Consider the following 27,134-nt stretch of genomic DNA (forward strand, 5'->3'; position numbering starts at 1 on the left):
GTTAGGAATCCGCCTGACAGTGCAGGGGACACGGGTTTGAGCCCTGGTCCAGGAAGAGCCCACATGCCGCGGAGCAACTAAGCCCGTGTGCCACAACAACTGAGCCCACAAGCCACAACTACTGAGCCCACAAGCCACAACTACTGAGCCCACAAGCCACAACTACTGAAGCCCGCGCACCTAGAGCCCCTGCTCCGCAACAAGAGAAGCCGCCGCAGTGAGAAGCCCGCGCACCACAATGAAGAGTAGCCCCCACTTGTGCAACTAGAGAAAAGCCTGCGCGCAGCAATGAAGACCCAACGCAGCCAAAAATAATAAATAAATAAAATAGATAATTTATTTTAGAAAAGTGTATTAAACACATGTGTACTGTTTGATTACTTGTTTCAAATATAAAATCTAAGCACCCCCTCATGGCATGTTGGTGGCCTGGGCAGCAACACACCCTGGAAGTTAAACGGTCGGTCGGATGCTTGACGGTTCCCATGCCCTCAGGGTTCAGACTGGGGAGGAGACGGGCAGGGGTGCCGGGGGAGCATCAGGGGTGCCAGACAGTCTGCGCGGGTGGGGCTTTGTTTGGGGAGATGACCTCTGTGCTGTGGGTTCACGCATCCACACCTGAGCCTGAGCCCTCCCGAGTGTGTGGGGTGTGGTAGGTGTCCTAGGAATAGGGACGCCCAGCAGGAAGTGCCCACCCTCTTCCCACCTGCCTGCCCACCTGGCACCTGCCTTAGGACGATTCACCTGACAGCTGAACTTGGTGCCGGGTGGGTAGAGGTGGATTACGGTGGTGCCAAAAACGTTTATGCTTCAGGGGCCCTTCCAAGTTAGGGCCAGGAGGGGGGATGGAATGCGCGCACAGGTCATGCATTTTTGTCAAGTTAGCAAAATAACTTCTTACATAGCTGTTCTTCAAGAGGGCCCCCGTTTTACGTTTCAGGCCCCACCAAACCTTGATTCCTCCCTGCGAGCAGCCTCCATTTTAACCCACAGGACCCATCTGAATCCTTTCCTTTTTCCCTCCAAGAAGCAGAAGAATGTTCCTAAAGAATGGGGCCCCCTCGGCCCACGTTGGGGGACCGGGCGGGAGTCCCGGAGAAGGTGGTGAACATTTTAAGCTGCTCACTCACTCATCCAGTGCACGTGTACCCAGCACCCGTTTCGTGCCAAGCGCAGCTCTGGAGGGGAAGGGGTCAGGTCTTTGAAGATGGGCAGCAGGTGGACCTCTGGGAAGCTCTCAGGGTTGGGGGGGACTTGCACCCCAGGGCAGGGCCCCGCACTCACACAGGCACTCTTGGGCTCTCTTAGGGCAGGCCCTTGGGAGACCCGGAGGAGCATGGACCAACCCTGCTTTTGGGAGCCCAGTGGGGGGCTGAGGGGTGAGGTTGAGAGGGTGGGCACACTGGATCATGTCGGGGCATCACTGAGCAGGGGAGTCAACCTGTGTTTGGAGTTTCAGAAGATGGTGAAATCACCCTGCTGTGGACAGAATTGTGTCTCCCACCAAATTCATACGTTGATGCCCGTACCCCCAGCGTGACTGTATTTGGAGATGGACCTTTAAGGAGATGGCTAAGGTTACATGAGGTCATAAGGGTGGGGCCCTGATCCTATAGGTCTGGTGCCGTATGAGACGAGTAAGAGACACCAGTGCTGCGGTCTCTGTCCATCTCCCAGGCCCACCAGGCGAGCACACACCAGGAGGCAGCGTCTGCAGGCCAGTCAGCGTCTTGACCTTGGGCGTCCAGTCTCCAGAACGTGAAAAACCAAACGTCTGGATGTGTTGACTGGGACACCCCCGAGGGGCCATCGGACTTGCGGACCTCCGTCTGCTCTCCGCGCGTGATCCAGCGGTTTTCTTAGATTGACAGATTGAGTCAAGTTCCGCAGAGCCAGCCCGCCTTGTTCAGTTCCCGGATCTGCAGTTTACAAGGGGTGACTAGGGGTGCTGCTCCCACCCGGACCTCAGTTTCCCCATTTGTACAGCAGGGTGGCAGCAGGGCTGGCCTGACAGAGACCCCCGCCACCCCCCCGTAGGATGACGGGGGTGTGGGGTCTGGCGTCACGGAGGACTGCCTTAGCAGGGGGTGAGGGGCGCGATCTCTGGTGCCCCGCCCCTTGGTCACTCCTGTCGCACGGGACCTGGGACTTTCAGCCGGAGAGGAGCCGGGAGCGCGAACGGGCAGCCGTGGGTGGGTGGGTGGGGCGCCGGGGCTGAGGACCCAAGCGGGGGTGTGGGCGGGGCTGTGGGCGGGGCTGGCAGCCGGGGAGGGGCAGGGCCGGGAGTGGAGCGTCTGCGCGGGGACGGGCTATGGGCCGGGGTCCGGGCCTGGGGGCGAGCCGGGGGCGGGGCGAGGTCGGGGTGGGCGGGGTCCGGTCGGGCCGGGCTGTGGGCGGAGTCAGGGCCGGGGTCGGGGCAGGGGGCGTGGTGACGGCGGGCCGGCCTCTCCCGCGCGGGGCTCGGCGCACACTGGGCTTTCCGCGCCGGGGCGGGTGTCTGGCGGGGCTCACCCAGGCGCGCAGCACTCTGAGCTGCCCTCGAGCGCGGGCAGGAAGCCGGACCCTCGCCACCTGAGGCGACCTCACGCTCGGCTGGACCCGGCGCGGCACCTGTGGCTGCGCCCCGTGCGCCCCCCGGGCCATGGCGCACGTGGAGACGGCGGCTCCGAGCGCCCGCCTGGGCCGCCTGTGAGCCGGGGACCGGAGGAGGGACCGGCGCGGCGCGGCGGGCACGATGCCTTTCCTTCCGGAGGCGGGGGCGGCGGGGCGCGCGGTGGCCCTGGCCCTGGTGCTGCTGCTTCTCCCCGTCGTGTCAGCGGGCGCCGGCGCCCTGTTCCGCCTGCAGCCCGGCATGTGAGGAGCGGGAGCGGGAGCGGGAGGGCTGGCGGGACGTCCGGAGCCCCGGAGCCCTGAGAACACGGGGCTCTTTGCCTTAACTGGGGAGGGGGAGGTTAAGAGACAAGGGTCAGGGGTTGGGTCTGGGGGCGCTTCCGTGGCAGGACCACCCGGCCTCTCGCCTTCCCCTTCCTCCTCTGTCTTAACTCTGCATCGTGGGTTTGCAGGCTGGGTGGAACCTGCATCCCGCCGAGGTGAGGGAATCTGGGCAGGGTCCGGCCAGGGAGCTTGGAGAAGGCCGAGAGGAAGCAGCCTGTGCCCACTTCCTTCCAAAGCCTGTCTCCTGGGGCCTGGGGGCTGTGCCCGACAGGGGGCTGCTTGGGCTTGGTTTATGTGTGAAACACGTGGGCTTTGGGCCTGGGAGACAGGAGAAGGCATTCAGTACCAGAACGGGCAGGAAGAGAGGGTCAGGGAGCCAGCCAAGATGAATTTAATTTTGAAAGATGATTCCCCAGTGGGCTGTTTAGCGGTCTCTTTTAAACAGCAAATCGATCCTTGTGTTGGCCTCAAAGGAAAACTGGTGCGAAATGAGCCGGTCTGGAGGAGGGGGGTGGGGGAGAGCCTGCTGGCAGCCCCCATCCCCGCGCTCCCGCAGGGTGCTGGGCCTGGGGCCCGCAGAGCTTGGCAAGGCTGCTGAGGGGCTGCAGAGGGGCAGCGAGGGGCCCAGGCCGGGGCTGGGGCTTCCTGTGCAGGGCTCGCCCCAAGGGCCCCGTGCACCTGGCCATACAGGAGGAAAGGACAGACTTCCAGGCAGAGCTGCAGAAGGGACAAGTCCACGCCCCCTGGGCCCTGGGTCTTGCTTTACTCCAAGAAGAAAGAGCTCCTTGTGGCCTTTTCAGAGGAACGTGGTCTGGGGCCCCGAGGCCCGCCTCTCCGTGTGACTTCTGCCCAACATCGCTCCTTGCTGTGATCCCAGTGAGTTTAGTTTGTCCAAGGGAAGCTGTGGCCTCAGGAGGGATTCTCACGGGGCACTTGGCCGCTCAGCCTGCCTGCTCCTCACACGGTTGGCCGGGGATGTCCAGAGGCCCAGGCTCCCGGGAATCCCAGGGTGCTGGTCCGGGTGGACAGCTGCTCAGCCGGTGAGGACGTTGGGGATGGAGGGCTCTGCCCCTAAGAGGGGCTTCTGCCCCAGTGCGCTTGTGGGGACCACAGATCGCCCTTCCTGGCCCCCGGGAGTGAGCCTGTCCCCTGAGGTCTGCCCGCTCACCCAGGGCTCTGGGAGGCCACTAGCCAGCCTGGGGAGGGCTTTCCACCAGCCGCTGGAGGATCGCAGGAGAGGTCAGCCTTCCTGCTGCTTGCTTTCTCCAAAGCCTCCTCCCCCCCGCTTTTCAGATCCTTCAAGGCTCCTGCTCCTCCTCCTGGGGTGCCTCCCACCTGCCCTCTGGGGGACTGTGGCCCTATTTCTCGTCCTGGGGTGTCGTCCCTCCACTTTCTGATGCCCTCCTCGTGTTGAGTTCCGTGCCGCCTGTGAGCACACCTTCCCACTCCTGTCTGTAAGCACCTGCCACCCGCCTGGACCTGTGGTGGGGCCGCAGTGGGCACTGCTGGCTGGCTGAACAAGTGGGGGGCTGCTAGCTCTAGCTGCTAGACCCCCGAAAAACCTTGTGAACGGGCCCATTCCGCAGCTTGTTCTGTGCAGAAAGGAGGCGGGAGCCGGCGGACTCCTGGAGGTGCCAGAGTTGCCTCTTTGCTTCCCGCACCCCAGAGGGACAGGGGAGGGGGCCCGGAGAGCAGTGAGGGTCCCAGGAAGTCCTTTTCCTCGAAGGTCCCGTCCCCTGTGCTGCCCTTCCCTTCACGGGCAGCCCCACCCTCTCTGGCCGGCTTAACACCTCCGTGGTGGGCCTGTGGGGAGGCAAAGGGGGAGGGTGCTCTGCGGGGGCTCCTGCTGCCTGGCAGCCCCAGGGGCTCTGGGGTCCCGGCAGCTGGGACGCGGGGGTGATGTGGCTGGTCCTTTGGCTCCTGCTGGCCCGCGTGTCCAGATTCCAAACCAGCCAACGCTTACTTATTTATTTATTTACCTGCATCTCTGAAATGAGTCTCTGCTGCCGTGGAAGGGTGCTGGCCTTTCTCCCTGGGGCCTGGACTGACTGCTGACTCTGTGTGGGGCTGGTCAACGCAGGGCTGTGGGAGCAGCGTGTGGGCACAGGGAGCTCTGACCAACCTGAGTCTGAGGCTGCAGAGCTCGGAGGAGACATCTGCTCACAGCACGGCTTCCCCCTGGGCCGGAGTCCTCTGGGCAGCTGTGCTAGGAAAATGGCCAGTGCTTTGCAATCAGTTCATTACAGTGGCCCCTCCCATCCAGAGAGGTACAGGCCCTCCAAGCTCAAGTCCCTGCTTGCAAGTAACCCTTGGACCCACTGGCCCTGAGAGTTGGAATGGCCCCCATTCGCTGAGGCTGAGGCTGAGGTTTCCTCTGGCCATTCAAAGGCCCCTGCTCACCGGTCAGGGAGTTTGAAAGCTGAACTGTACTTTCAGTGGCCTGTGGGCAACTCCCAGTATCTGGGTCCTGCTTCCCCGTCTCTCCTGGGGCTGAGGCTGTGATGGATGGAGGGAAAGGGCAGGGAAGGAACACACCTACGGCCAGCTGCCTCATGCCAGGCCCTGCGTTTGCTGCTGGGCACGTGCTTGACACTGTGATCAGTTGTCCATTTGTCTGCTGGGGAGACCCGGGTGCCCAAGAGTGATCTGCCTGGGTCACGGCATCCCTGGGCTCACCCAACCCCAGAGCCCCGAGCTTCTCCACATGCTCCCTGCACCCAGACCAGGGAAACGTGTGTTCGGAGGCCATCCGTGGGGGTAAAAACGGAGGCTGTAAAAACAGGCGTGACGGAGACGCTGCTCAGCAACGCAGCCCCTTTCCTGGACCAGACGGTGTGTGCAGCCAGGCGTCCCCAGCCGCGCAAGGCCAGCTGCCCCGCTTCCGTGCCCTGGTGTTCCCCATCCTCACCCTGGTGCCTTGTGGGCCCAGGAACCGCCCACCCTGGAGGGACGCTTCTCATGCCCACCCTCACCTCCAGCTCCAGGCGAAGGCCGCCAGCCTCCAGGAGCCCCGCTCTGCCCCGGGGAGTAGGTGGCCCGACAGCTGGGCTGAGTACCCCCTCCGCCCAAGCTGTGTTCACTTTGTAGCTGGGGAATTGCCTTCCCTCCCCACAGATGGGCAGCAGGATCCAACTTCAGGAACAGAGGGGCCCGAGCAGTGACTCCTGCTGCACGTCAGGGGTCTTTTCTGTGCCCTCGTCCGACTGGCCTCTTTGTTTCCTCCTCGCCTCTCCCTCCCCCATCCCACTTCCTCCCTCCTTCCAAATGGAAAAGCCAGCTATGCCTGTGCTTCTGAGGTGCCGGAAACTTCCCAGAGGAGAAAATCATTCCAGCGCTTGCCCCTCCTCCCTTTAACCGTTTTCAGGGATGTGGAGAGCATTTTCAGGGATGTGGAGAGCGAGGTGCAGCCAGAGGGAAAACCTGCCATCCTGGAAGCCAGGCAGCCCTGCAGGCCTGGGGGACCAGAGTCACGCAGGTGCCTTGGGGGGGGCGGGGACAGGGAGGGCAGCGGACGGGAGAGTGACCAGAGCACATGTACCGGGAAGGCTGCTGTGTGGCCTCGCCGTGGTCATCCCGCTGGTTAGCGGCGGCCCACGTGGCTGAGGTCTGAGGGGTCCGGGAAGGAGGGGGCCCTTCAGAGGAGAGCACCTGCCCCCGCTCTGGGGTTTTCTGCCAGGCGCCAACTTCCTAAGCTCCGTGCGGGGCGGTTCTCCTCCTGCTGACCCAGTGGCCAGACCAGCTCCTCCCGCAGCCCCCTGAGATGAGGGGCCCCTGTGAGCCATGGCATCCCCTCCCCAAGGCCCTGACAAGGCATCCGGTGCGCTGAGCTGGGTCGGCATATGTACGCGAACGGTGGTGACATCCCAGGGGACGTGGGGCCTTGTGACCCAGAGACACAGGGGCTTTCTCTGAGCCAGGGATGTGCCAGATTCCAGACGCGCGTGATCTTGTGTCAGGAGCCCTTGAGGCACCTGCTGCCCCCTTTATAGATGCTGAGGCCGAGGTGCAGAGAGGGTCAGTAACCTTCCTCAGGCTGCGTAGGGGCCCCAGGCCTGGGCTGTCGGCTCCAGAGCCTGTGTTTGTAACTGTCCTCGGAATGTGTCGCCTCCATCCTCACAGGCCACCCACGGCTCCGGGGGCTATTTCAGGGTCCAGGCCAGGCCCTGCAGCCGGGAGGCTCAGAGGCCATCGGGCCTAAGCCCTCCCCTCCCTTCATCCTCTCCTCCCTGCCCCCGCGGGAAGAGAGCGGAGACTTGATGTCTGCGTGCTGGGCAGAGGGGTGGATGAGAGTTTGGAGCAGACATGATGCTGCAACTGCAGCAGTTCACTTGGGCCTGATCTCGGTTTGCAAATGGCAGTTCCTCCTGGGCCTGTCTCTCCCGGAGGCACCTACGAGATCACCTGCCCTGGCCGACAGGAGCCTTTTCCGTGCCGGCTCTGAACCCTCACGACCACCTGCAAGGGCAGTGCCGTGAGTCCTCACCTTCCAGGGGGGCACCCGAGGCTCAGGGAGGTCCCCTGGCTTGTGTGTCTCATGCTTGTGCCCCAGCTTGGGGCGTCTCGGAAGCAGGGAGAGTCGGGGCTAGAGAACGCCAGGGTCGGAGTCAGACGGACTCAGGGTCAAGTCGTCACTGTTCCCAGGACCTCCACTTCCCCTATTTGCGGGGCAGTGGCCTCTACGCTTTGGGGTCTTGGGAGGGTTGGAGGGATGCTCTGGGCGGCGTGGCCCATATGAGGGGGAGGGTCAGACGTGGCCCTGTGAGCCCTTCCTTTTTCCCGGAGCATCTGCGCCCTCGAGGCCAGGCCAGTGCAGGCCTGGGGCGGGCACCGGGCTGGGTGCCCTGCCACGGGGCCTGGCCTCGGGTCTGGACGGCTGGGTACCTGAGGGTGAGCACGCAGGGGGGTTGGTGTTGGTGACAAGGGTGCTGACCGTCTGTCTGTGTCCCAGGCCCAACGTGTGTGCGGAGCGGGAGCTGACCCTGGTGGGCCGTCGCCAGCCCTGCGTGCAGGCCTTCAGCCAAACGGTGCCCGTGTGGAGGCTGGGCTGCGGGCGGCAGGCCTGGTGTGTCGGCCACAAACGCAGGTGCGTGCAGGGGTCCCCGGGTCCCACGGGGGGTGGCGGCTCACATGCAGAGCAGCGTGGACCACTCGGGCAAAGGGGTGGCCGGGCCGTCCGGTCTCGGGGCACAGGCACCACCCCGCCCCGCCCCGCCACGGAAGCCCCGCATCTGAGGTCAAGGCCTCTGGCACCATCCCCGGGCTGTGGCCGCCTGGGAGGCTATTCCCAGACCATACGTCCCTGCTCAGCGGCCACCTGGGGCCCTTGCGGGTGGGGGAGGACCCCGTGGGGAGGGGGCCTCTGAGGGGAAGGGGGAGACTCTACGGGAGAGGAGGGGACCCTGCAGGGAGAGGTACTGACCACGCAAGAGGGTGAAAAGCGGGGCGCCCAGCCTGCCGAGGTCCTGGCTGGAGGCTGCTGCTGCTATCTGACCCCAAGCCCGTGTGAAACCTTTACTGCTCAAGATTTTATTTCACAATCTAACGGGGGAGTGCCTTTGCCTACCTCTTTTCTTTTTATAGACTCGGGTTCTGGCATCTGCCTGGTGGCAAAGCTGGGTGTGTGGGGGGGTGATTAGGGGCTTCCGTCCTTGGGGAGGAGGGCTGAGGCCCCCGATGGGAGTGTGCCGTCCAGCCTCTCAGCCAGGGCTTCGGGACGTGAACCTGCTGGGCCTGCCCCAGGGAGCGGGGGTGGGCGGCGGCCTTGGTTTTAAACGTTTGCGGTATGATTCGTACGCGTGCAGAACGGAGAGAGACGGGGCAGTTACGTCTCAGCGTGCTTCTCAGCTGGTGACGGTCCGTCTCCCTGCTGGCGACCTTGGCGCTGTCTGGAGAGTTTGGGTTGTGAGAGGTGGGCTGGAAGGATGGGGCAGGTGGAGGCAAGGATGGCCCTTCTACCACGAAGGTCCCGCCCCAGGGTCAGGAGGGCGAGGCTGGGCCACGCCCGACAAGAAGGAGAAATCACCACCATCGTTTCCCCAGAGACGTGCATCTTGCAGTCTGTCCTTCCCAGCTTCCACACTCGCGTGGATGTAGGTGGATTTGCTAAACGGGAATCAGGTCACATCAGCTGCCACCCCCCTCCCGCGCCCCTCCCCCCAACTTGTGGTGAAAAGGCGCTCTTTTGGAAGCAACCAGAAGCCCTGTGGTCCCTGGGCTGGAGAGTGGGCTGGGTGGCGGTGCTGCAGAGGCCCCTGTGACTGGCTGTCAGACCGTTTCTCCAGGCCGGCCTGGGCCGGGCGGGGGACAGCGTTTCCAAGGTGGCTGGCACCTCAGCTTCCTGGTGGGGAGTCTGGGCGCTGGGGAGGCCGTGTGCAGCCCGGGGCGGGGGGGTGTGTTCTGGGTCGCGGTTTCCTGGGAAGGCTCGGGAGGGCCTCTGGGGTCCTGTCCTTGCACTGCCCAGTTCGGGCGTCAGGGACCCTCCCTCCCGAAACCCAGCAGGGCCGCCGCAGTTCCGCGGGAGCAGTGCGGGCCCCTGGCTCCGCGGCGGCCACCGTCCCGTCCGCCTGGCTCTGGGCTGCAGCCGGGCTCCGCCTTCCTCTGCTGGGCTGTCCTCGCTCCAGGTGAGCGAGGTTGCCTCCCCGCCTCGGTGCTCACGGCCGTCAGCGTCCTGCAGCGTTTCCTGGGGTCAGTGCCAAGTGCTTGCGGGGGTCCCGGCCTCATTCCCCTTCCAGAGGGCCCCCGGCCTCGTTAGCGTGTTGTGTGGCCCCCACGACGCCTGTGGCCGAGCCCACCGTTCCAGCTGTGCAAGGTTTCCCAAATGCCTCGTCCAGCTGGCCCTCCAGTGGCCGTCGAGGCTGTGGGCTCCGTCGCTGGCCTGCTCCTCTCCGTCCTTCAGTAACCCACAGAGGCTCCGGCTTCCCCGTGAAGCCCGCCCTGAGCCCCAGCCCTCCCTCCTCCTCGGCCAGACCAGCGTCCAGCCCTCCTTGGTCCGTGTCACTTCTCCTCGCCTATCAGCAGCGTGTCCGCAGAGGCCCCAGCATCCCACGTGCTCTGGGAAACACAGGGCACGCTGGTGCCTGCCGAGCCACCCTCCTGCTTCTGCCGGCACCTCGCCTCGGCCCAGGCCCGCAGCCGGGGCGTGGATGGGGGAGGGGCCGGGCTGCATCTCAGCCGCGAGGGCGGGAGGCCGGCCCCTCCGCTCGCCCACACCCACCGGTGTCGGTGCGACAGCTGAGGGCCCTGCGGTCTGGGGAGCTGCATTTGGAGGCAGCACACTCTGTACCCCACGATTTGACCGCACCCCAACTTGCACCAGCTCAGGGTCGCCCTCCCTCCCCTGGACAGACAGGAGGCCCCTCCTCTCTGGAGCTCCCAGGGGGTGGCCAGCAAGCAAGGGCTCACGGTGGGCCAAACCTCGCTCTGGGGTCAGACCCTGTCTGAGCCTCTGTCCCCCGACTGCAGAGCGGGGGCACCAGGCCTGGATTGCAGCTGGGGGAGGATTATGTAACCAGCCACGGGCCAGGCCACACACGTGGCTGCTCCGTGGCAGCCGCCGTTTCTCCTGCAGCCACGGTGACTCCCATTTCTGATTTCTGGGCTGGCGGGCCTGCTGCGTGGCCCTGGCAGGGCCATGTGGGGTGACACGGGGCTCTCTCCTGGCTCAGAGCAGGCGAGGTGATACCTGACAGACCGGACGAGGACGTCAGGGGGCTTGCTGCCCCTCTCCCCATAGCGGGCGTCTCCCCAACAAACCCGCCAGTACAGGCTGCCCCAGGGTGGGGGAGCTTGGGCCACGCGCCCCCTGGGGGGCAGGAAGGAAGGGGGGGAGGGAGAGGATGGTTGGAGCACGGCTCCCACCAGGCCCTTCCCCCCTGATCCCGCTGCGCTGGGGCCTGGGCTTTGCGGAGGCTGCATAAGGCGGAGGAATGGACACCAGCCTGGTGGCCACGTCCCCCTGTCCACCTGGCCCTGAAGGAAGCAGCTCCTGGCCGTGGCCGGAGCCCCTGTAGCTCTCCCATGTGAGGTGTCCCATATGAGCTGCAGGGGGCAAGGGCTGGCTCTCAGGCCCAGTGGGGGCTGCAGGCCGACCCGCTGTCTCCAAGGGTCACTAACTTCAGGGGATGCTGGAGAGGGCGGCAGATGGGCCCAGTTGGCCCGTCTTCCCGGTGGCGGGGAGGAGCAGCACGTAGCCCGGGGAAAGGGTAAATATTTACGACGGAAGGGCCCAGACACCCTCTGCTCTGCCAGATATTGTCCACCACTGTGGTCGGTCTCTCTCCAGGCAACTGGTTTCATGTCCTGCCAGAGTGGCGTTGTGCAGAGTCCCCCGAGCTGCCTGTACGCAGTGACGTGCGCGCGTTCACGCTTCCGGGAAGCGCCCTGGTTGGTTGGTGGGGTCCAGGTCCCCCGGCGGCCACGGGCTTCATGCCACTCCCGAGGGCCGGGAAGAGCAAGCTGGGAGCAGGGGTGTCCATGTCTCCATGACCTGGAGACGGCAGCCCAGCCCCTCCCGCTGCTCCTGGGGCCTCCAGGGCCCTCGACCCAACCGCTGTGGGCCAGGCCCCAGGTCGCCAGTCTACAGATGGCAGTGGGCGCGGGGGTGCTGTGCCTGGGGGGTGGGCCCCGGGTTGTCCCCTCCCCTCCTCCCGTTCCTCCACTCTCTGTCCCTCCCCCTCCCTCCTGCCCCCAACATCCTCTTGACCAGGCTTGTCACTGTAAACAGAGGGACCTCACAGCCGTGGACCCCAGGGCCTGTGCTGAGCCCTGGGTCCTGTATGAGTTTCCTGTTGCTGCTGTAACAAATTATGACAAACTGGGGGCTTAAAACAACAGGGATTTACGCTCTCACAGTCTGGAGGTTAGAAGTTTGAGGTCAAGGTGTGGGCAAGGGTGGTCCCTTCTGGAGGCTCGGTGGGAGGGTCTGCTCCAGGCCTGTCCGTGCTCCTGTGATGACCGGCCATCCTTGGCGCTTCTGGGCTGGTGGCGGCATCACCCCAGTCTCTGCCTCTGTGGTCGCCTGGCTTTCTCCCTCTGTCTGTGTCCACAGTTCCCTCTTCTTATGAGGACACCGGTCATTGGACTAGGGCCCACCCTAAGCCAGTACGCTGGCCTCGTCTTAACTTGAGGACATCTGTCAAGACCCTATTTCCAAATAAGGCCACCCTCACAGGTTCCGGGTGGGCATGGATTTGGGGGACACTGCTTGGTGTCGGGGCAAGCGGGGCAGTTAGCCGTCCGTCTTCCTGACCATCACCAGATGGGGGTGGAGGTTGTCTGGGCTGGGGGGTGTAAGGAGGGGGAGCCAGGGTGGCTTCCCCGGGAGGTTGGCAGGGGTGTCGGGCAGATCCTTGCGTTGTTTAACCCACTCTCTGAAGAAGCAGAAGCAGAGGTTTCCAGGAGGGACCCAGGAGCCCTGGCGTTGGGGTGCAGCTGGAGGGAGGTGGGTGGGGGGCAGGGGGTCAGTTTGATGGGGCTGAGTAGGAGCGGGGCACCCTCTACCCCCCACCCTGGCTTCTGCTCCAGGTTCATGGTTGCAGGCGAGTCCGGGGCTGGGGGAGGCGGCCCCTCGCCGACTGCTGCACCAAGGCTGCCTGCCATGGGGGCTGGCGATGCCAGGAGAAGCAGGGCGGAGGCCGGGGCTGGACTGGCAGAGGTGGCCCTGAATGGCTGGGCTTACAGGGGCCTCGAGGCGCAGGTGGCCAAGGGCAATCTGTGGATTTGGGGAGGGGATAGACAGGAGGCCCTTACCCCTCTGGGTGGCAAGGCCGGTCTGTCTCTGGTACATGGGCACCACCTTCCTGCGGCCACTCCCCATGCCAGGCCCCAGGCTGTCTTGATCAGCTGCCTACTTCCAGCTCCTGGGTGGGGCTCTGCCTCCCTCTGCTCAACCTTTGTGAGGCCGTACCTCTCCCATCAGAGCAGGAACCAGCCTTGGACCCGGGCCACCCTCCTCCAGGAAGCCCTCCTGCCTGCTCCCTTCTGACCTCAGGGCCGTGTGCTCACACACTCGAGTCTTCCTGCTGCTGCCCACCGTTGCTTCACCCCCATCAGCCTGTCTCCCTGGGGCAGCCCTTGGTGGGGGAAGGGATCCCTCCTCGGGGACGCCCCAGGACAGGCCCGCCGCCTGCCTCCTTGGTGCACGGGTGGGCCAAGAGCCTGGGGCACGGTCCGCCCAGCACTGGGCACCTTGGCCCACTGGGCTCATTCCAGGAGCCACTCTTGCTCCCAGTCTGGACAGTCTGAGTCTGACCCCCAGACCCTCTGTCCGTGTCCAAGCAGACTGGCTTGGCGATGAGAGCCACGTGTGCGGCACGATGCCTGTCCTGAGGCCGGCTCAGAGCCGGGACCACCCTGGGGGTGGAGAGGGAAGGGGCGGCGTGTCGCCCTGTTGCTGGTTCCAGGATGGCTATCCACCCCCCCCACCCCCCCCCGCTGCCCCCAGTGGCCCCTCGTTCACCTGGTGCGGCCTTGGGATGCAGACCTTCCGCCCACCTCTGTGCCTTGACCTGCTCGGCTGTGAAATGGGGACAGTGGGAGAATCGGTCTGGGGGACTGGGTGCGGTGAGAGCCGAACGCATCGGGCAGAAGTGCCTCGAGCCCGGTCCCTCGACGGTAACGCCCCCCTTCTCCCTTCTCTCCTAGAACCGTCTATTACACGGGCTACAGGCAGGTGTACGCCATGGAGGCCCAGACCGTGTTGCGGTGCTGCCTGGGGTGGAACCAGCAGCCCGGAGACCAGGGCTGCCTCTCCCGTGAGTGCCCGCCGGCCCCGCCCCGCCCCCCTCCTGCCACAGATGCCGCAGCCTCCCGTCCAGTCTAACGGGAGTGCGCGGCGTGGGAGACCTCAGGGCTGCTCTCTCGGCCACTCTGCTCGCCAGAGGCTGCTTGCATGACATAACGAAGGAGAAGGCCCAGTGAGTCCTCCAGCCCCGACGCCGGCCGGAGCCGCGGAAGGAGAGGCTGGCGGGGGCGCCAAGCTGGAGGGTGGGGGGGCCGTCTGCTGGTGCCCAAGTGCCCGGCACCGGGGAGGGGTCCGAGGGCAGCCCTGGGGCCGTGGGTTGGCGCCAGTGGCCTCAGACGCCCCTGAGCTTGGTGTGGCGGCGGTGTTATGGAGCGTGAGCCCCTGGCCCACCTGCCCCGCCTGCCCACGCCCCGCGCTGCGGGTCCGTCCTTCCCCCTCACCGGTGTCCTGGGCCTCAGCCTCCTCGTCTGCTGCCTCCTTCAAAGAGGGAGGTCCTGACAGATGCGCGGGGCGGTGCGGGGGCAGCCCCTGAGCACCTGCATGTGACCGCGGGCAGCCTCTGCTGCAGACATGGGGACCCGGGACCGAGAGGGGCCGGAATCGGGTTCTGATCTTAGCGGCTGCCTGTGAAGCCTCTGCTTCGTAAAAGGAATGGGCATGGCTTGGAGTCCAGCTGTAGGGTGTTGGGAAGGGCTCCCGGCCTGTGGGTGTGGGCGCAGGTGGGCCAGCAGGGGGTGCTGACTGGGTGCGAGGAGGCAGTGTCCCTCCCCTGGAGAGGTCGGCCCACCCAGGGGTCAGGCCTCCCCTGAGACGGCGCCGCGGCATCTGGACAGGGTGAGGCCGGGCTGCATCGTGAGGGGTGGCGGGTCGCGGTTCCCCCCGGAGCGGGTTAACCACGGGTGGGCCGTTCTGTGCCTGGGGCGGGAACTGGACTTCAGGGGTCATGTCCCCGCCTGTTCTGCGGCCCCTGGGGGCCCATAGACGGGGGCCACAGACGCCCTTTGTGAACTCCAGCGGGAAAGGGGGGAAAGTAAAGGGTGTGGCGATGTTTGTCCAGGAGAGGAAATGAGTAATTCTCCCCAGGAAGGGAGGCGGGGGAGAGGACCAGGACGCGCCACAGGAGGGACGGCGGGGGACCGGGTGGACGCCGGCCAGCGGCCCCTGGGTGGGAGCGTCCAGCTCTGACGGCGGCCTTTCTCTCTGTGGCTCTCATCTCTACAGCGATGACCTGTGGAGGAGAGGAGGTGGGGTCTAGGCCTGCGTCCCCCCGGGTTTGTGAGGGAGAGTGTGGCCTCTCGCGCCCAGGGAGGGACGTGGGTGCACCTGCGCGTGGCTGGCCTGGGGTGGGGACCCTCTGGGCTTGGCTTCCTGGGCAGGGGTAGGGGCAGGTGCAGGTCCAGGTTCGCCTGGCAGTTTTCCCATGATTATCGTCCGCTGCGCACCCCTGAACTGGGGTTTGGTGACCCTTGGGGTCACCTGTGTCTTGGAGTGACCATCCCAGGGTTGGGTGAGGGGAGCGGGAGGGCCAAGGGCCGTCCAGACCCCAGGAGGCCCACTGCGGAGACGGTCCAAATGCTGGCTTTTCAGGAACGGAGGCAAGCATGGGGTCAGGTCCGTAGTGCCAGGGGTCATGACAGTCTCACCCGTAGCCTGGCGGGCCTGTCCTGTGGCTCCGCCTGTGCCCCTGGCCAGAATGGTCGAGCTGGCTCTGCCCTGGCCTGGCTGGCCGGCAGGAGGGGGGATGCGGCCACACCGCTTGGCGGGTGGGTCCTGAACCAGCCCAGGAATGGCCTTTGGGGTTTCTCAGGCGTGGGGAGGGGTCTCGGCCGGGACCCTCTCAGGGCAGCCTGGGCCTTGCGGCTGGCTGGGGGCAGGGCTGGGGTGGTGGGGAAATGGGGGGATCTCGGCTGCTGGGTCAGGCCCTGGGGGTCCAGCTTGTCACATCAGCCAGGAGACACAGGACAGGGTCCCCACGTGTATTCTGAACTTGAGGCTTTGGCTTTCTTGGTTGTTTGTTTTTAAAAATTCATTTTTAGGGCAGGATTTATTTATTTATGTATCTGACTTTTATCTGTTTTTTGTAAAATCATTATTTTTTAAAAATTAATTAATTAATTTTTGGCTGTGTTGGGTCTTCGTTTCTGGGCAAGGGCTTTCTCTAGTTGCAGCGAGCGGGGGCCACTCTTCATTGCGGTGCGCGGGCCTCTCACTGTCGCGGCCTCTCTTGTTGCAGAGCACAGGCTCCAGACGCGCAGGCTCAGTAGTTGTGGCACACGGGCCCAGTTGCTCCGTGGCATGTGGGATCTTCCCAGACCAGGGCTCGAACCCGTGTCCCCTGCATCGGCAGGCGGATTCTCAACCACTGCGCCACCAGGGAAGCCCTGTCTGTTTTTTTTGAATTATTCAGGAAAAGCCCTGTGATCTGGCGTCTCGGGGCACTCACTTGTCCCCCAAGAGTCTGGGTGGCCAGCGTGTGAGGGTAGGTGGCGGTTCACACGGGGCAGGGCAAGAGCCCAGGATCCCACCCTCAGCCCCGGCTCCTGGGTTCATTCGTTCGTGTTTTCACTCCTTCATTCGTTTGGCTTTTGCTCCGCTGCCCCCGAGCGCTGGGGATTCAGGGGAACCGGGTGGGTCGTTACCTGCGCGTGGGGAGCTCAGGTCTGTCAGGAGGCCGGCTGCTGCCGGCGGACACGGAAATGACACTGATGCGTGAGGATGGGCAGACCAGCCAGCCAGCCAGATGGGCGCTGGGGTGTGAGGGGAGCCGGCTGGAGCCGAGGAAGAGGAAGCGGAGGCAGGGGAAGAAGGAAGGAGAGGTGGGCGGCCAGGGGCCCTTCCTCAGCCTCCCCACATCGTAGCTGAGCCCTTGGGGTCACTCTGCCTGTAGCCCCTCAGGGCTAGTTCCCAGCTGGGTGGAGCTGGAGCCTTCTGGAAGCCTGACTCCAAGCCCTTTGTGCATTTCGCACCGGGGGCTCTCACAGGGGACACTGGGGGCAGGTGCAGGGTCGCATCAGGCACCTGTCTTGGGGTGGGGGTCTTGGGGTCCCAATAGGTGCTGGAGCCCCCAGTCCCTGGAAAGCCCTGCCTCGGGGGGGTCAGGTGTGAGTCCAGGGTGGCTGCCTTTGGTCCCCTCCCGGCTGCGTGCCAACAAGCGTCAGGCCTGCAGACGGGGTCAGGGTCCTCCGAGACCCTGAGAGCGAGCAGAGGGGCTGGTGATGAGGCAAAGGGCTCCCGCCCTCCCTCTTTCTCTCTGTCTGTTTGCCCCTTTCCTCATTTCCCCACTGCCCCCCCCTCGCCAGCCTCTCTAGCCCCTTCCCTTGTCCCCTGGTCCAGGCTCTCTGCAGCCAGGGGACCCGGAGAGGTAGGCAGGCGGGGGCAGGGCCCTGGGATGCTGACCCCTGCTGGCCCCGCCCCTCTCCACCAGCCACAGTGAAATGTCCTCCCTGGGATGTGACCTGGAAACTGGGCTGCGTGCGGGCCAGTGTCAGGCCCCCGTGGTATTTGTGCAGGAAGCTTCTAATGGTGTTGGGATTCCTCTGAGACCCACTTAGCAGCATGTGTGACCGGGAGGTGACCGAAAAGAAAAAGTGCCAGCTGGGTGGGGTGCCTGGTGACCAGGGCCTTCCCCAGGACCTGTGGGTCCAGAGCACGTGTGCCCTGGGGGGCCCCTCCTGCTGTTGGGGTGCCAGGCCTCCTGCTCAGTGGCTCTCTGAATTCCACCTCTATCCCAGTCAGGTGGCAGATTTTGCCTGGACCCTCCCAATGTTTCAGCCATGGTCACCCTGGGTCCTGGCTCCCCCTTATCGAAGCAGGGACCCAAATGCACAGATGAGGTACCTGGCCTGGAGCGGCTCAACCCCCCAGACACCCTGCATGTGGAGCCTGAGATGGAACGGGTGCCGGGAAGACTGTCTGTAGCTCCATCTTGAACTCTCTCCATGTGGGCTGGGCTCAGTCGATCGGAGGAGGCCACAGGTCGGAGAGGCAGTGCCCGAGGAGGGGCCAGGGCCTGCACCAGCTCCGTGGGATGTGAAGAGAGCCCTGGGAAAGGGAAGCTCTGTGTAGAGCACGTTAAGCAGGTTCTGTTTTTGCAGGACTTCTCAGAGGCTTTGATATGCTAATGTGCACTGCAGGCTTCTGACACAGACTGTGTAGTGTTTTCCAAACTAATTCTTTCTTAAAAAAGGAAAAAAGAAAAAGAAGCAAAAAGGCAAAACGATAAAACGGTGTCCCTAAAGCATGTACTGGGAAGTGTGTAGGTGATCCATTCGACCAGCGTCTGGGGAGGGCCGATGGGGTGCCGGGCGCTGCGCTTGGGCGTGGGAGGGACCTGAGCAGAGGCTGGTACCTGCCCTGTTCTCATGGAACAGAGGGGGAGAAAGGAAGGAAGGAAGGAAGGAAGGAGGGAGGGAGGGAGGAGGGAGGGAGGGAGGGAGGAAGGAAGGAGGGAGGGAGGGAGGGAGGGAGGGAGGGAGGAAGGGAGGAAGGAAGGAAGGAAGGAAGGAAGGGGCAGATTACATGCCGGTGAGTGGGGAAGCTACAGAGAAAAGTGAGGTGGGAAGGGGCTGACCGATGGGTGGTGCCGGCTTAAGTGGGGTCTGGGAGGCCTCTCTGTCCAGGGCGTTGGTGGCCTGTGTGATGTGAGTGGTGGGCCTTGCTCGTGCCCAAGGAAGAGCCCCACCGCAGAGGGAAGGGAAGGTTCCAGGCCACAGGAACAGGGAAGGGCTGAGCCGTTGTCCCCACGCCGGGAGCCCAGACCACCGGATGCAGCCCTGGATCTGGGTGCCAGTGCCTACAATCGGCCCCGGGGTGAGGCCTGGGCTCGGCGCCCCTGCGTCCCACTGTTGGACCGCCAGGCAGGCCTCCCTTCCCTCCCACCTCCTCTGCGGGCCTGCGGTGCTGGGCCTGGCGCTGGGCCTGGCTGGTGGGGGCCTGCGGGGAAGGAGCTGCAGGAAGGCGGCCGTGAACCCCCGGGGAGGGCCGCCCTCGGCTTTCTGGCCTCTGCCCTTCACTTTTCCTTTTCCGTTCTGGAGGCAACATGGCACCCCTGCGCCCGGCGTGGGAATTTGCAGAGCTGGCATCCTGGCTCTCCTGTCCTCGGCGTGGACGTGAATGTCCCCCAGGTTGCCGGGGGAGGGCGTGTTGTCCCGCTGTGTCCCGCACACCCGAGGTCTCTCCAAACCGTGAGTCACTGGCCCGGCCCTGTGCCCAGCACATGATTACACACCCACTCACACCCAGAGGGGCTCACCACACACAGCCTCACATACACATGCGTGCACACACGTATGCCTGGATTTACTCACACGTATGTGACCTACTCACATGCGTTCACTCACGTGTACACACATGCTCATGATTGTACATCTACATGTACACTCACATGTGCACGATCGCTCACACGTGTGCACGAGCTCCCACTCCCATGGGTGCGCAGACGCCCACACACGTGCTCTCACTGGGGCTGCGACGCAGTGGGGAGCACAGGCAATGAGACGTGGAGGTGCCACCATCACCCGGAGCCCAGAACGATCCGAGTGCCAGGCAGAGCAGGGGCCAGGTCCAGCCCTTCTGGTAGGTTCTGGGTGCACAGCGCCCACCCCCCGCCGACTGCCTTCGGGAAGTGGACGTGATGGGGGCAAGGAAGGATGCTGCCCTGTCCAGGTCTGCTCTCCAGGGGTTCTGCAGCCCAGGATGGGCCTGGAGGGGGCAGCGGGCTTCCGCAGTTATCAGGGTCCGTGGCCCCTCGGCCTCCCACTTCTCCTGTTGACCGGACACGGTCTCCCAAAGCCGGTGTGGCTCGCCTGTCCCTGGACTTGCCACCATGCAGGGGCTCTGGGAGCTGGGCCCGACTCTGGGCAGTGGGGGTCTGTCTGCCCACCTGTCTCCTGGGGCCCCCCGTGTGGTGGGTGCTGGTCTAGGCACAGGGCACCGGGCAGCCGGCCTGGAGGGCTTGGCCCTTCCTCAAGCACTTGGAGCCTGAGTGCCCAGCATGGAGCTAAGGTGACTCCCTCGCTGCCGCAGGGGTCCTAGCAGGGGACGTTGGAGTGGGGCATGTGATCCGGGCCCCTGGCCCTCGGCCAGCGCGGGGGGAAGGCCGGCAGGAACAGGGTCAGAGGGAGAAGACAGGAGGGCTCAGGGCCTGCTCTGTCCCCTGGGCTCCCAGGGAAGTGGCCTCCCTTCCTTAGCCACTGTCAGCTTCAGCTGGGCACCCACGCCCGCCCGTGCACCGGCAGCTCTTATCAGCGACTTGGATGAGGCTTAGGAAACGGCGATACGATACGGAGGGAACCACCCCTGTGTCCCCGTGACCTTGCGCTGAGTCAGCCCGCCCTGCGGGGGCCTCTGGGCGGCTTGGGGGAGGTGCCTGGGGACACAGAGGAGCACTCGCTTGCAGGCTGGCTCCCGGAAACACATTCGGTGACCTCGGTGTGTGTCCGCAGCCTGTGGGTGGGTGGGTGGCTTGGCAGGCTGGACAAAGGTGTCAGCCTGGGTCACCCTCTCCCGCCTGTGGTCACTCAGCTTTCCACTAGCCCCTTGGCGGGTGGAGAGAAGGAGCCGTGGTCTCAGCCAAGCCCAGGTCCAGGGAAGTGGTCCAGGGGCTGAACTTGCAGAAACTGAGCCCTTGGAGAGCAGTCGAGTCCCGTTTCCATGGCCAGTCCGTCCTGGGAGAGCGCGGCTGCAGCTGCCACGGCCAGTGGGCTTGATCAAGGTCCGGCCGGGCACAGGTGTCTCCTGCCTTTCGCTGTAAGAGGAAGTGGCTGGCATCAGGATGTCACTGGCGATGCCTGGACATGGCGTCCTCGCTCTGGGGGCTGTGCTGCCTAAATCTGCCGTCACGCACCCAGGCCCGGCCAGGAACACCCTCGGGACTGGACACCCCTAAGGACCCTCCCAGCCTTTGGTTCTAAGAATGTGGGCAGATGCGCCTAGCTTCCCCCCAAGGCGAAGGCCTGGTCAGCGTGCCCGCACCTCGGCTCCGGGTCTGTAACGTGAGGAGATCGTGGTCCCTGGACGTGGGCTGCTGGGGGGCTGTGTGAGTCTTCAGCTCCAGGAGACAGTGTGGAGGCAACACTCTGAGAGCGTGAAGGGTCCGTGAGAATATTGCGTTTGACATGTATAAGGGAGTTAAGCCCAAATTTCCAACTGACTGATAAGTATTAGGGCTGGGACTTGAACACAGATCTGCAGAACCTGAGCTGCCTTGCCCTGTGAAGGCTTCTGGGCGGCGGGAACCAGCGGGGTCTGGGGAGGGCGAGAGCATCCTGTAGCCTCGGAGGACGTGGCCACCTGGCAGCCATAGGCCTTGTGGGCACCGTGCCCCCACCCCCGGGCTTACCTCCACCTGTTCTTGCATTTTTCATACACGTGGGTTCGAACAGTTCCTTCCAGGGCCCCTGAGGGTCCTGTGGGTTCAGTCCCAGCCAAGGGCCACGAGGGTGGGTTCCCAAACCAACCCACTGCTTTCCCCCTGGCATACAGTAGGCCCTCATAAAATTCATTAAAAACGTAGCTGATGTTAAGTATAAAACACGTCTGTTACTTAGCAATCTGTAAATTGTTTTCAAAGCATCCAACCTTCATTTAACACCTGTATGTGGAGTTTTCATGTTTTTCATTTCCACGCATCCCGCTGGGTCCATTTTCCTACCTGCCAACTCTTTTCTCACACACGACCCCTCCCTTTTCTCTTCGAGGAAAACAAACATCCTTATACGAAGCCACGGTCTGCTGCTCCTGAGCTCCATTTCCAGGTTTTGGCTGTCTTGTGACTGTTGCCTGTGGCCCTTCCTCAGCTGCGGTGGGATCTTTTGGGGGGTGCTTGTCCCTGAGGTGGCTTGAGTGACAGCGGGAGGGGTGGCTGGGTTGCCGGGGGCGTCCCTGACTCCCGCCTGGCCTGGGGGAGGGATCACACAGGGCTGGACCCACGGGTGCTCTGCAGTGATGCCCCGTCCCTGTGCCCTGGTTGCCTGTCCTGCCACGAGGCGTGTGTGCCCGGTGCCACCCCGTGCCACTGGTCTCAGGCTTCCCGCCACGGTAACCCCATCTTTCCCGCGTCCCACGAGCCTTGGGACCACTGGGAGCAATCCTTCTTGGTTTGGGGCATAGCTTTGTGCATCTTTGTTGTGAAACCTTTTCTTTTTTCCATCTAAGGATGTGCTGCCCTGTGCATCCCTCTTGGATCCTGAGTGCGTGCCTTTCCCCCCGAAGGCTTCCTGACAAATAACTCTCTCACGTCCCGCTTGGCCTGACTTTTAATTATCTCTTTACTCATTCATTCAACAAAGTTTATGGAGCCCCTTCTAAGTGTCGGCGTGTCGGTGGCTCCAAGGAACGTGATGGTGATGGAGGCGGGGTAGTTGCCTGCCCCTAGGGAGCCCAGGCCCGGGGTGGGAGCTGAGCTGTCGCCCCTGTTAAGGGCTGGCTACACTCAAAGGTGCTAAGGTGGGAAACCGCAGGGCGCTGTGAGCGCTGATTTGGCCAGGGGCTTGGAAAGGCTCCCCGAGGAAGTGACGACTTGTCCAGGTGGACAGCCGCTGGGTGTGACGGGTGGCTGGGGGCTCTGTGCCAGGTCCATGGAAAGCCACCGAAGGGCTCTCAACCAGGCGCCCACGATCCGCTTCCTGTTGTGAAGGATCACGGTGGCTGCAGCGTAGAGAAAGGACGCGGGTGAGTGGGACCGGCTAAGAGGCGTCCGCGGGGATGCTGGTGGCGGTTTTGTCCAGCCTTGAAGCGGAGAGAAGGGTGGGCTCGAGGGGCATGGGAGGTAGAACCGATGGGCTGGCTTTGGATTGGATACGGGCCGAGTGTGAGGACGGCTCCCGGGTTTCTGGCCTGAGCCTCTCTGTGGATGTGACACCATGTACCAAGTTGGGGAAGGGGCATGGGAGCAGGCAGTGGGTTGCTACCTCCCCCTGAGCTCTGGAGCTGACCGCAGAGGTGGACGCAGGCAGGGTGCTGTCCGCGGGGACCCCCAGGCTGGGCGTGAACCTGGCGGGGCCTGCAGAGGCTCCTGGGGGGCAGAGTCCCGGGGTGGGCTCCAGCCTGGACATCTGATTCCCCCCGGAGGCATGGTCCGTTGTGGTGGTTTGGGGCTGAAGGTCTTCAGGATGGTGCAAACCTCTTTAAGATGTGAAAACTAAACACAGCTGGCTTCTCTTCCTCCACACAATTGCACAAGTCAACAGGTTTCAGGCCCTCAGCAGTGGGGACACTGGTGCACAGTTGGGTTGGCCCCAGGCCCGGAATCACCTGTGCGGGTTCCAGGGTCACCGTGCGTTTCCTCTTGGCTCCCCTGCGGCACCCGCTTTGTCCCCCAGCCCCCCCCTCCCCCTGCATTTCAGAAACACCCTCAGGGAGTTTTCCAGGTGTGAGTGAGTGCCAGCTGGGACCCCGGCAGGGTGGCCCGAGAGGAGGGATCCCTCCAAGGCTGGGACAGCAGCCTGGTTATGGGATAGAAGAGGAGGAAGCAGCTCCCTGCAAAGACCCCCCGTGTCTCCCCCCGCAGGGTCCTCCTGACTCTAAGTCAGAAAGCCCTGGGCCTGGCCCCTCCTCAGCGGCTGTGTGACCCCGGGCCATGTGCTGCGTGTCTCTGAGCCCTGGTTTCCTCATCCGGGCAGTGCCTGGTCCAGGGGGCTGCTTGGACCCGTGCGCCTGGCCGGCATCCCTCCCCCTGGGCTCTTCCACCATCCAGCTTCTCTCCCTGCTCCTGGCAGGAATGCTGCCAGCGATACACAAGCTTGCTGAACCTGTGGGTCACGCCGGGCTCTGGGTTGCCTGGCGGGCGTCCAAGCCACTGTTCAGAGTGTCCACTCGCCCAGCAAGCACCCCTGAAGCCCTTGGACTCAGGGCCCGGCTGTTGGGGTCACGGGGATGGGGGCACAGCCCACCTGCCCTGGCCTTGCCCGCACTGTGTAGGTGTAGGGGTCATGGCGGGGGGCCGAGAAAATTGGTGCTGAAGCCCCCCCAGGGGCACCCAGTCCAGCGTGGGTCGGGGCCCCTGCTGTGACGGGGCTGGGACTGCACCTGCGCTTCCCATCCAGGGCCCCTGCCTCCCGGGCCGGCTGAGGCCTCCTCCACACTGTGGCCTGGAGCTGGAGGGGGCTCAGTAGCCCTAGGGCACCGCGAGGCAGTGGGTTCAGGGTGCCTCGTTGGGCCCAGCTCGGGGTGGGGTGTGGGGAGAGGGTCTGGGAGCAGGGAGTCCCCTCTGGAGAAGGTGGGGAGGCCAGCCGCTCGCAGCCCTGACCCTCCCTTCCTCCCCTCCCAGGGGACCTGGGCTGTCACTGCCCCTCCTCGAGGGTGGGACCAGTCTGGTCATTTCCACCGTTGGGGTCTTGGGGGGAGGGGGCCTTGGCCAAGCTCTCAGCCCCCTTTAGCTGTGGGCTGTTCCCCTGCACCCCCTACTCTCCACCCTCCTCCCCCGGCCTCCCCCAGAAAATGCCCTGGAGCTCTTTCATGTCCCATTGAAGGGAGTGGGGTTTTTGCCCCGCCCAGGGGGGCTTCACTGAACCCAGACCCCAGGGTGGCGGTCGGGCTGTGTGTGACCCACCCGCCTGGGGCACCCTCCCCGGGGGCAGTGCTTTCCTGTCTCTTGAGGGTCCAGGTTCTGTCCAGGCCTGAGGCCTCACCTTGTGGGGAGACTTATGGGGCGAGGCGTCTCCGGGGACCTTGTGTCGTGGCGGTGGGCTGGGGGTGCCCCCAAGCCCCTGCCCCTCCTCATGCGTCTTCTCCCTCCCTCCACAGCCCAGTGCAGCCCCGGCCTCTGCTTTAACGGCGGCCACTGCGTGCCCAACTCGGCCCAGCTGTGCCACTGTCCCCGCGGCTTCCACGGTCCCCGCTGTCAGTACGGTGAGTGGCGTGGCGTCCCCTTCAGGCACCGAGGCCGTGGCGGTCCGCGCGGGCGGGCCGGGCAGAGGTGGGGGTAGGAGGTAACCCTCTCTCACGGGATGCCTCTGCATCTTGCCGTCTCCGAGCGCTCCCTGTCCGATCGCGCCCTCTGCGGGCAGGGATTGGCTGGGGTCCCTGGGCCGGCAGGGAAACAGCACGTCCCAGGGGTCCCTGAGCTGCACCCCTGCCCCGTGTCCTTCATGTTGAAAGCTGGGGGACACCTGGGGTCCTACCCAAGGGGACCGATTGAGTAAACGTCACACACCTGCAGACTGGAGCCTGACACGCTGAGGATCCAGCCTCGGATGCCGGGGGCGCCGCGGGTGTAGACGGGCTAAAGCGGGTGCTGGCGGGGGTGGTGCAGACGAATGCCGGAAAAGTCCCCCAAAGAACCCCTGCAGACATTCCTCCTGACTTCTTGGCGTGAGGGGAAGGCGTGAGTATCCCCGGTGGTTTTCTGCTTTGTCCAGAATTTCTTTGCTGACCGTGTAGCTCGCAGGTCCTGCCGGAACAGGGCATAGAGCCACGGCCGCCATTGAAATGAAACACTCTGGACAGTTTCCGGTGCTTTGAACTTGCTTCTGGTGAGCAGCTGGGGTCTCTTCCAGGGGAACGCGGGGCGTACATCCTGCGACGTGCTCTTTAAGGCTCTGGACGCCCAGTAAACAACAGGAGGGAAACCAGGAAATTGTGGGAAATTGAGGCCCCCGTTTGTAGAGGGGACCCCTGTGCTCTTGCCGTTCCCTGTGCATTCACAAGTGTGCCCCCCCCGAAGCGTGGCTGAAGACAGGGGTCCTGGGGAGGGGCTGGGTCCCACAGTTCTGAGCCGGGCGCTGGTACCCAGTGGTGCTGACTGTTGTCGGAAAGGCTCTGTGCTCCCTGGGCTCTGGGCGGCCAGGGGCGGGGGCTGCTGCCCGGGCCACGGAGTGAGGACTGCTGTCACCTCCAGGTGCTGGGTGTAGGGGGTCCCTGCCCTGTGCCCTGTACTGTCCAGGCTCCAAGCCTCAGCCAGGCCTCCTCGTGGTTTTAGATCCCGAGCCCCTCTGTGGGCTGGACAGAGGTGACCCCACCCCACACCGTCGCAGACTGGGGTCCAGGCTGGGATGCAGGGGCCCAGCTGCCACGCTCCGCCTCTTCTCGGGGTCTTTCATGGTGGCCGCAGGTGGGTGTGGAGAGATGCTGGACTGTGCGGGGTCGGGGTGGGAGGGGCGTCCTGGCCTCCAGCTGCCTTTGGGGATGTTGCTGGGACTGGGTTGTGGCCTGATGGGCAGGGCAGCGAGGAGGTGACTCTGCAGTGTGGCCTGTCCTTGGTCTCGTCCTCGGGAAGCAGCCGGGACCCCCCACTAGGGCCAGTCTTTCTCTAGCCCCTCCCCTTCCACCCTGCTCCCTGTGGCCACCAGCCCCCACTCTCCGCCTGGCGCTCTTTCAGGCACCCAGCTTGGGGCATCACTGGCGGACGCTCCCTTCGTACTGAGCAGCGCCCCTCCCATGAGACCCTGACCCTCGGCCTCCTGGGCACCAGAGGGTACACGGGCTGGCAGGGGCGCAGTGGGGAGGGCTAGGCACCCAGCGGGGCACTTTGCACGCAGCTGGATGGGCGCCTGGGGCAGCTGCTGGGCTTGGAGGTCCACCCTCGGTGCTGCGGTGGGGGTGGGGCCGGGTGGGAGCCGCGATCTTGCCAGCCTCTTGGGGCCTGGACTCCAGGCCTGGCTTTGCCTCCAGAGCAGCCCTGCTCCCCACGGTCACTGTGGGGACAGCCTCTCGAGCGGGCGCACCCGCCTGGCCCTTACCGAGCTCTGCCTGCGTCGCCCCTGAATCCTCACTTCGTCCGCTTCGTGGAAGAGAAATCTAGGGTCAGGGAGGCCCGGCAGCTGCTGACTGCTCAGCAGAGCTGGGGCTGGAAGCACAGTCCGGCCCAGTGAGCGCCTGGAACCTTCCGGCCATGCCGTCTCCGGGCGCGGTGCCAGGCCTTGTTGGGGGTGGAGCACGGTTGCGATCTGCTTCGGAGGAGAGAGGGGTGGATCCCCAGGTCCCCACCCTGCCCACCTCCCAGGCAGGAGCATCTGTACTGGGGGGGGGGGACTGGGCTCGTGACCAGTCTGTGGCCCTCCAGGGTTGGGGACTTCCTGGAATGGCCAGTTGGGTGGCAGATGTGGCCTTCAGGGAGCAGTAGACAAAGCTGGAGGGTGGCCCCTGGGCCTCGTCCTAGGGCACCGTCTCCTGGAAGAAAGGCCTGGTGTGCAGGGCTGGTGTGCAGAGCTGGCGTGCAGGGCTGGGTGTGCGGAGCTGGTGTGCGGGGCTGGGTGTGCGGGGCTGGGTGTGCAGAGCTGGTGTGCAGGGTTGGGTGTGCAGAGCTGGCGTGCAGGGCTGGGTGTGCAGAGCTGGCGTGCGGGGTTGGGTGTGCGGGGCTGGGTGTGCCGGGCTGGGTGTGCGGGGCTGGGTGTGCAGAGCTGGGTGTGCAGGGCTGGTGTGCGGGGCTGGGTGTGCGGGGCTGGGTGTGCGGGGTTGGGTGTGCAGGGCTGGGTGTGCCGGGCTGGGAGTGTGGGGCTGGGTGTGCAGAGCTGGGTGTGCG

At 64.5% G+C, this 27,134-nt stretch overlaps 1 protein-coding gene across 5 annotated transcripts in view; it reads left to right on the plus strand.

Annotated features, from left to right (window-relative positions):
* The first annotated feature begins 2,616 nt into the window (after positions 1-2,616).
* The window catches only part of MEGF6 (multiple EGF like domains 6), a 99,512-nt gene continuing 74,994 nt past the window's right edge, over positions 2,617-27,134 (plus strand). For 4 of the 5 annotated variants that reach the window (XM_082354595.1, XM_082354592.1, XM_082354594.1 and 1 more), the window contains exons 1-4: positions 2,720-2,853; positions 7,883-8,017; positions 13,576-13,685; positions 24,419-24,523. In XM_082354595.1, the coding sequence (XP_082210721.1) occupies positions 2,735-2,853; positions 7,883-8,017; positions 13,576-13,685; positions 24,419-24,523 (469 nt within the window). In that variant the 5' untranslated portion in view covers positions 2,720-2,734. Of the gene's footprint in view, positions 2,854-7,882; positions 8,018-13,575; positions 13,686-24,418; positions 24,524-27,134 lie in introns of all 5 variants that reach the window. The other variant, XM_082354593.1, reaches the window with a different exon arrangement.

The sequence above is a fragment of the Balaenoptera borealis genome (genome assembly GCF_965194805.1).
Source record: "Balaenoptera borealis genome assembly, chromosome: 1".
Lineage (NCBI taxonomy): Eukaryota > Metazoa > Chordata > Mammalia > Artiodactyla > Balaenopteridae > Balaenoptera > Balaenoptera borealis.